The 9,486-nt window shown below is 28.7% G+C and overlaps 1 protein-coding gene across 1 annotated transcript; it reads left to right on the top strand.

The window, feature by feature from the left end:
• The first annotated feature begins 81 nt into the window (after positions 1-81).
• On the top strand, positions 82-9,353 carry LOC130443236 (zinc finger protein 717-like). Its single transcript, XM_056777763.1, has 3 exons — positions 82-376; positions 430-560; positions 616-9,353. The coding sequence occupies exons 1-3, from the start codon at positions 233-235 to the stop codon at positions 1,889-1,891; spliced, it is 1,551 nt and encodes a 516-aa protein (XP_056633741.1). The 5' UTR covers positions 82-232; the 3' UTR covers positions 1,892-9,353.
• Positions 9,354-9,486: the final 133 nt, after the last annotated feature.

Genomic DNA, 9,486 nt, shown 5'->3' with positions numbered 1-9,486 from the left:
CATTAAACTATGATTTCCTGCAATGTTTTTTTTAAAATACTAATTGATTTCGAATGTCTCCTTGTATTATGATTACGATCTATTCTGAATAGAAGTAACGCATGATAAATTTGACAAATGACAGTGAATAATAAATACTTGTCAACTATTGACTGACAATCACCTCATTATTATCAACAATTGCATCAATAAAATCAAATGATATTTTTTTTCAAATATTTTGTAACTACTAATGTCTGGATACAAAAGAGTTAGCTTTTATGAACTTTGCAGATTATGCGCGTCCAACATCCAAAAAGAAAAAACTCATATATTCCAAGAAGAAGGAAGAAAGATACAACTTCAAAATAAAATAGAAGTTTGTTTGGCTTTAACTGTAGGTTTCAAAACGAAAATTTATCGGATCTATCTGAAATTTATCATTTTTAGGTTAACGAAAATGATTTTTTGCCAAAAGTTGTTTGTTCAAAATGTTTACGTAGTCTTGAAACATGTTTCGGGTTCAGACAAGAATGTGTTCGATCAGAATCGATGTTGTCGACATATTTTAAAAACTTTAGGTACAAAATCACCCGATATATCCGTGATTTACATTGATAACAACACTAATTTCAGGTATACAGATGATTTCAAGAAATCTGGAAAAGTTTATATTAAGGATATTAAGTCCACACCGCTAATTCAGCCAACATCTGAAAGTGTATCTCCTGTAGTAACAAGGTCTGTTCAGTCAACATCTCAAAATTTAGTGAATGTTAATAAGAGCCAACAGAATGCAGATACTGTACCTTTTTATACCCTGCAGCTTCCAGCTATAGTCTCCAATCCCAATATTGTTAGTAAACCACAAAAATATGTCGATCCTCCAAAGATACCACAGAATCAACTGGCATATAATCTCAATCTTGTCAATACAACAAATAACAAACTTAGTACACCAAAAGCGGAAATTTTTAGCAATGTAGTAGTGAATGCGAATGGGGAGGTCATTAATATCTCACATATGGGTGATTTTGAAACTATTTTAAATCAAGGTAACGCTTTAAAAGTAAAAAATAAGACACTTAAGGACATCAATGGTGTTCAAGAGAGTGTTGTGCAAATAGATTTAACAGGAGCTGATAATTCAAATTTTGATTTAAAACAAGAAAAATTACCACACATAAAAAGTACACAAAGTAAATATTCGTATTCGATGAAAATCGATGATAAAAATCCGAATCAGTCTGTTATTTTTCCTATGTCCGAATATAGTCAAAGTTTCAGTAATTTCAATTCAAATAATGTAGTATATACTCAACCAAATTTAAGTCTAGTTAGTACCAATTCTACCAATGTTATAACTAATGCCGCCCCTACTTTAGATAACTCGGCTTTGAATGTTATAAACCAAAATTTACAAGAAATAAATCAGCCTGCTTATACAAACGTCATTTCTTCAAACGTAGCACCCGAACCTGAGAGCTGTAAAACAGATCTGGACCAAAATAATATAAATAACACTAGCGTAAATTGTACTAGTAGTGGTGCACCTAAAACGCACGCCTGCGAAGTTTGTCGCAGAGTATTCAAAAGGAAAGAACATTTATATCAACATGTTAAACATCACATAGGATTGAGGCCGTACACTTGCGAACATTGTAACAAATCTTTCATGAGGAAGGAGCATTTGTTAAGGCACAGTACTCTACATTCTGGTCAAAAAAATTTTACGTGTAATATTTGCGATAAAAGTTTTTCTAGAAACGATAATCTTTTGAAACATAAAAAAACTCACGATAAAAGAACGAATTATACGTGTCAGGTTTGCCAGAAACAGTTTGTTATGAAACACTATTATAATGCTCACAAGTGTTATATGTCTACTGTATGGGGATTCTTGAAAACATAAAGTTAACCCTTATATTTTCATAAGAAAGTATTTACTGTTGAATTTGTACCTCATAGAACACCCTTATTAGTCCAGGAAAGATGGGAACCGAATCGGAAGAACTGGTAGGCGGTAGATATCGAGATGGGGTTTTTTGGTGGTTGCGCCGTTTTTGAAAACTGCATTCTGATGCAACAAATGCGTTTTTCAGTCGCATAATTTCTCGGAACAATTATAAAATGATTCAAAGGTGATATTTAAGATTGAACTTACATTTTTATCATTAATACCACCTTAATGATTTGTGACCCCCGAACAGCCTCTTAGAACCGCCCCCGTGTACAGCATACCTCAAAGCCCCCGAGAAATGATTTTCGACGAATATTTATTACTCGTATGATTTTCCGAAATTCAACCCCCGACAAACCATTTTTTCTTGGTTTTCAATCGTTTTATAATTGTTCGAGGAATTATGCAATTGCAAAATGCATTTTTTGCACCAGAAAGCAATTTTCGAAAAACGGCGCATCCACTATATGTACTTTTTCTTTATTCCCGTCGATTTTGATCTAAATGCCCTGGACTATATTACCAGAATCGTCTTAGAACGTACACATTTTTTCTATTATAAACAAAATGTCAAACATTTTAAATTTATTTAGTTTCCAAATTGTAATTTAAATTCTAGTCACAAAATAGCTTCGATCACTAGCCCATCCCCAAATACCATCGAGTTTATGTCGTTTTTGACATTATTCAATTGAGTCTAGGTTAAGGAAATGTGTAACTGGTGTGATCTCATCTGAATCTTTGAATTTTTTAATATATTAATTCACATTTTGAGGTCTACAAATCAGCAGATATACTCACTTAGTGTGTTATGGTATATACCTTCTTAAATTTATTTATTTTTATTAGTCACTTTATTCATTAGAATCCATTTATTTATTTATTCATTTGATTTTATTGTTAAAATTTCTATATATTGTTGAATAACCAAAAACATTACAACATACAAACGAAATATTCCATTTATAAGTCATATATTATTTTATTGTTTTAAAATTATAAATGGTAGTCAAATTCTTTGGATAACGTTATAAACAATGTTAGTAGTATTTTTAATGACTATTGGTGTAGTAGCCACTGCCAACAAGAGTATGAAGTTAGCAGCTGTGTTGGAGAATGATTCAAATCACGTAATATATCAAGTTAGTTCAGTTAAATTTATGTAGATATACTCAACTGAAATATTATGTCAATCGTTTTAAACTAATTCATTTTCTAAATTGTATTATAAATTCTAGTCATAAAATAGTTTTGATCTCTAACTAGGACTTCGGCTTATAATCCTATTGTTCCAAATTCTCGAATATCATCAAAGTTTATGTCGTTTTTAACACTATACAAGTGCGTTAACGTCTAGAAAATTTACGCCCGGTGCGATCTCATCTAGATATTTTACTTCTTATGAATTTTGAGGTCTACAATTCAACAATTTTACTCATTTAATATGTCATGGTACATATACTTTAAATTGAAAAATATTTATTTTTACTATTCATTTTATTTATTTGAATCCATTATGGTTTAATTTATTTATTTATTTAATTTCATTATTAAAATTTCTATATTCTATTAAATAACCAAAGACATTACAATATAGAAACGAAATATTCCGTTTATAAATCACATATTATTTCATTGTTTTAAAATAGTAAGTGGTAGACAAATACTTTGGTTAACACTATTAACAATGTTGGTAGTATCTTTCCTAACTATTGGTATAGTAGCCACTGCCAACAGGAGCACGAAGTTAGCAGCTGTAACTGACATTAATGCATATGGTATAAACATGATACTTAATGTTAGGTTAGGGAATGGTCGATGAATATATTAAGTTAGTTCCGTTAAATTGGTGTAAAAAAACAATTTTCTGAAATAGTGTGTCAATTCTCTTAAATTTATTCAGTTTCTAAAGTGTTTTATAAATTAAAAATAGAAAATAGGGCTTCGGCTTATAATATTATTGTTCCCAATCCTCCAAGTATCAAGTTTATGTCGTTTCTGACACTATACAACTGAGTTTAGGTATAGAAAATGTATACCCAGTGTGATCTCCTATCGATTTTTTATTTTTTAAATACTCTTTTTGAACTTTGAGGTATATAATTCAACAGTTTTACTCATTTATGTCATTGTACATATACTTTAAATTGAAAAAAATTATTTTTACTAGTCATTATGGCTTAATTTATTTATTTATTTGAATTTATTGTTACAATTTCTATATACTATTCAATAACCAAAGATATTACAACTTAGAAACGAAATTTTTAGTGGGGGTACCTAATACTTCGTGAAAATGTATACAATTTTGTGTTTTTGTAAATAACCATTGTTACTGATCAATTACAGGTGTTTTCACTACCTAATATTTTTTCTGTTATCTAAATCTTCCAAAATATACATCTGTATTTCTGTATACTGACCAGTAATAATGACGTTATAAATACAACCCCGCTTTGGACTGATGTGTCCCCATAAAATAGTTACAATTTCCTCGACTTTGTCCTAATTAATAATCTATTACGAAAGAATCACAAAAAAATAAAAAATTTTAGTATATTTTCCAATAAATCAACAATATGGCGTCAATTCAAGTTATATACATATAACTTGAAATATAATGCTGAAGTTCTATTTTTAAATAAAGGAAGCCATCAAGAATTAATTTCAAGATCTCATAATATAATAAATTTTTGTTGTATTAATTAAATAGGCGTACCGCTTGGTAATATTCAGCGTACAGTTATTGTTTAAAACATATCAATTTCTTTACCACTTCCACTGATAATTAGATTTAATCAAGCATTTATACAGGGTGAGCAAAAACTTTTCGTTTGTAAGATATTTATCTTCAATGGTATCTGTAATGGATTTTAAATTAGTTTTTAATCGAACAGGTTAAATTCTTTGCGTACATAAAGTTCTCAGTACAATGTTATTTAAAATATATGACAAAGTCTGCAAAACATTTTAGTAAGTCAGGAAATGTGAAAATGTTTTTATTTTTGTGAATGAAACTGTTATATAGCAATTCTGTATACATTTAGTAAGCACGTTAATACTTAATACAGGGTTGAGTAATAAGTACTCGTTAAAGTCGTGATGAAACTTGTCGTTTTAACAAATATTGAAGAGTTGGTATATTAGATAGTCTGATAGTTTCCATATCAAACTTGTTTACAGTATCTTACATCGATAATTCAACATTCTGCTTTAAATTACCCGTAGTTTTGACTTTTTTTATATTTTGGTTTGTCTCTAGAACAATTCGTAATTTGAAAATTAAATATTTCCAGACTTTTAATATACTAAAATTATTCCAAGTTATCTGAATGTAATTAAAATATAATCGCGCGGAAATGCTTCCTGTCTCGCATTTTTTACTTCTTTCAATATTTTTCTATGTTGATAAGATTCAGCTACTAATTAGTCTCTTTATTTGGAACCAAAGACAAATTTGAAAAAGTAACTGCATAACCATTAAGACAAGTCTAGGTAAACGAAGAAACTTTCTTTGAACAGAACGGCTACTCACCAATGACGGATGACAATTTATTGGCGCGTAAAATTTTCATGTGGGATGGTACAACAGGTACACTGACAAAAATTTCTTGTTCGTTATGAAATACTCAAATTTCAATGTAAAATCATAAAAATCGAAGAAAATACTTGGTCTATATTAAAATTTTTTGAAATTAATGAGGTTCTCTAAATCGAAAAGTGTAGTATATAGATTATATTTGAAAAAAATTCAATAAAATCGATAAAATAATTTTTTTAAATCCACTAGAATTGACATAGGGCGCTAACTGGGACGTATATAATACTTGATTTCTGTTAATACGACAACGTAGCTTTACCACCTTGTTTTCTCAGTGTATTCTGTTGTATTTACGTTGAATGACGTAACGTTTTCGAAACCCATAAACCAAATCCTCGCTTGGTTTAAAATTTTGACATGATGATTGATTTTGGGGATTTTATCTCCAAAAACCCACAAATTTCGATATCTATGATTTGTTATTTTTTTATCGCGTTCAGATAACAAAACATCTTCTTTTCTTAATATGATAAACATTATATGAACAAATTTATTGTTTTTAAAGTGATTCCTACTTTATGGTGTACTAAAATTCATTAAAAAGTGTTTTGATAAAATATCTCTCAATAGAATGTATTTGTTTTCCCCTGTATAATATTATTGCGACCTTCAATCTCGATAACATTAAATGCAATTGTTTGTCCTTTTGTTTTTTCAGTTAAATTTTTGAAAAATATATAAAGTTTATTTTAGAATAATACAAGTTAATATTAACCTGTCTTATTCAGAAAATTTCTTCTAAAATATTTTTTCCAATCACTACGGAAATATAATTGAGCTTGGCAACATCGCAAATCTTTTAAATTCTTATTTCAATTTCCGACAGTTGGGATAATTGATTTAAGTGATAGATTTGCTTTAAATTTCATAAATCCCGCTAAAATTCACCCGTCATAATTGGTCAAACGAATTACAGCGATGCCGTGTTTCATCAGCGAATAAATTCCATTTTTCCACATGTCTTTAAAAACTCATTTGAGTTTTTGGTAGTTTGTATTCTTCATTTGAGATATATTTTTTGATTCAGAAAATTTCTTCTAAAATATTTTTTTCAATCATTACGGAAATATAATTGAGTTTGGCAACATCGCAAATCTTTTAAATTCTTATTTCAATTTTCGACAGTTGGGATAATTGATTTAAGTGATAGATTTGCTTTAAATTTCATAAATCCCGCTAAAATTCATCCGTCATAATTGGTCAAACGAATTACAGCGATGCCGTGTTTCATCAGCGAATAAATTCCATTTTTCCACATGTCTTTAAAAACTCATTTGAGTTTTTGGTAGTTTGTATTCTTCATTTGAGATATATTTTTTGATTCAGAAAATTTCTTCTAAAATATTTTTTTCAATCATTACGGAAATATAATTGAGTTTGGCAACATCGCAAATCTTTTAAATTCTTATTTTATTTTTCGACAGTTGGGATAATTGATTTAAGTGATAGATTTGCTTTAAATTTCATAAATCCCGCTAAAATTCACCCGTCATAATTGGTCAAACGAATTACAGCGATGCCGTGTTTCATCAGCGAATAAATTCCATTTTTCCACATGTCTTTAAAAACTCATTTGAGTTTTTGGTAGTTTGTATTCTTCATTTGAGATATATTTTTTGATTCAGAAAATTTCTTCTAAAATATTTTTTTCAATCATTACGGAAATATAATTGAGTTTGGCAACATCGCAAATCTTTTAAATTCTTATTTCAATTTTCGACAGTTGGGATAATTGATTTAAGTGATAGATTTGCTTTAAATTTCATAAATCCCGCTAAAATTCACCCGTCATAATTGGTCAAACGAATTACAGCGATGCCGTGTTTCATCAGCGAATAAATTCCATTTTTCCACATGTCTTTAAAAACTCATTTGAGTTTTTGGTAGTTTGTATTCTTCATTTGAGATATATTTTTTGATTCAGAAAATTTCTTCTAAAATATTTTTTTCAATCATTACGGAAATATAATTGAGTTTGGCAACATCGCAAATCTTTTAAATTCTTATTTCAATTTTCGACAGTTGGGATAATTGATTTAAGTGATAGATTTGCTTTAAATTTCATAAATCCCGCTAAAATTCATCCGTCATAATTGGTCAAACGAATTACAGCGATGCCGTGTTTCATCAGCGAATAAATTCCATTTTTCCACATGTCTTTAAAAACTCATTTGAGTTTTTGGTAGTTTGTATTCTTCATTTGAGATATATTTTTTGATTCAGAAAATTTCTTCTAAAATATTTTTTTCAATCATTACGGAAATATAATTGAGTTTGGCAACATCGCAAATCTTTTAAATTCTTATTTTATTTTTCGACAGTTGGGATAATTGATTTAAGTGATAGATTTGCTTTAAATTTCATAAATCCCGCTAAAATTCACCCGTCATAATTGGTCAAACGAATTACAGCGATGCCGTGTTTCATCAGCGAATAAATTCCATTTTTCCACATGTCTTTAAAAACTCATTTGAGTTTTTGGTAGTTTGTATTCTTCATTTGAGATATATTTTTTGATTCAGAAAATTTCTTCTAAAATATTTTTTTCAATCATTACGGAAATATAATTGAGTTTGGCAACATCGCAAATCTTTTAAATTCTTATTTCAATTTTCGACAGTTGGGATAATTGATTTAAGTGATAGATTTGCTTTAAATTTCATAAATCCCGCTAAAATTCATCCGTCATAATTGGTCAAACGAATTACAGCGATGCCGTGTTTCATCAGCGAATAAATTCCATTTTTCCACATGTCTTTAAAAACTCATTTGAGTTTTTGGTAGTTTGTATTCTTCATTTGAGATATATTTTTTGATTCAGAAAATTTCTTCTAAAATATTTTTTTCAATCATTACGGAAATATAATTGAGTTTGGCAACATCGCAAATCTTTTAAATTCTTATTTTATTTTTCGACAGTTGGGATAATTGATTTAAGTGATAGATTTGCTTTAAATTTCATAAATCCCGCTAAAATTCACCCGTCATAATTGGTCAAACGAATTACAGCGATGCCGTGTTTCATCAGCGAATAAATTCCATTTTTCCACATGTCTTTAAAAACTCATTTGAGTTTTTGGTAGTTTGTATTCTTCATTTGAGATATATTTTTTGATTCAGAAAATTTCTTCTAAAATATTTTTTTCAATCATTACGGAAATATAATTGAGTTTGGCAACATCGCAAATCTTTTAAATTCTTATTTCAATTTTCGACAGTTGGGATAATTGATTTAAGTGATAGATTTGCTTTAAATTTCATAAATCCCGCTAAAATTCATCCGTCATAATTGGTCAAACGAATTACAGCGATGCCGTGTTTCATCAGCGAATAAATTCCATTTTTCCACATGTCTTTAAAAACTCATTTGAGTTTTTGGTAGATTGTATATTTTATTTGAATTTTGTAATTCCTGCAAAATTAACCGAAAAGAAGCCCTGTCATAATTGGAGAAATCAGTTACAGCGTTGCCAAGTTATAACATCCCACCAGTAAAAATAATTTACAAGTCTCTCATAATAATCATTTTAAAAAAAATCATTTACTTTATAGACGTTTTCATTACCATAAAAAAGTTTCATAAATTTTTTATAGGCTTATTTCAAAACAAACAAAGCGATAATTAAAAATTAAAATATTGCATTTTATGTTATCAAGTATTCTAATTTTCATTTGGCTGTATTAGATTTGTAAGTATTTATATATTCCAGTTGCCATTTTTATTTTTGTGCCCATAGGGACATGTATATTTATTTGACTTTGTTCTACGAAACGATGCGTAGTTTATAGAACATTCTAGTCGTAAGAGTTATAATTTTGTGTAGGTATTTATTTTTCAAATAAAAAAATAACCTATAAAATAAATGTTTCATTGAGAACCCATCACCGGAATTCCTAGAATAAAAAATATTATTGAGCATACCCTGTATATGAATTGTTTTTAACG

This window comes from Diorhabda sublineata, chromosome 4 (assembly GCF_026230105.1).
Source record: "Diorhabda sublineata isolate icDioSubl1.1 chromosome 4, icDioSubl1.1, whole genome shotgun sequence".
NCBI classification, from domain to species: domain Eukaryota; kingdom Metazoa; phylum Arthropoda; class Insecta; order Coleoptera; family Chrysomelidae; genus Diorhabda; species Diorhabda sublineata.
Note: the sequence above shows the minus strand (reverse complement) of the source record. Positions and strands in the feature narration are given on the sequence as shown.

Excerpts from the sequence above, each read along its gene's own strand:
- LOC130443236 (XM_056777763.1), top strand. The coding sequence starts at position 233 with ATGTCTGGATACAAAAGAGTTAGCTTTTATGAACTTTGCAGATTATGC. Across the intron at positions 377-429 it reads AAGTTTGTTTGGCTTTAACT|GTTAACGAAAATGATTTTTT; the intron begins GTAGGTTTCAAA and ends TATCATTTTTAG. Across the intron at positions 561-615 it reads ACATATTTTAAAAACTTTAG|GTATACAGATGATTTCAAGA; the intron begins GTACAAAATCAC and ends CACTAATTTCAG.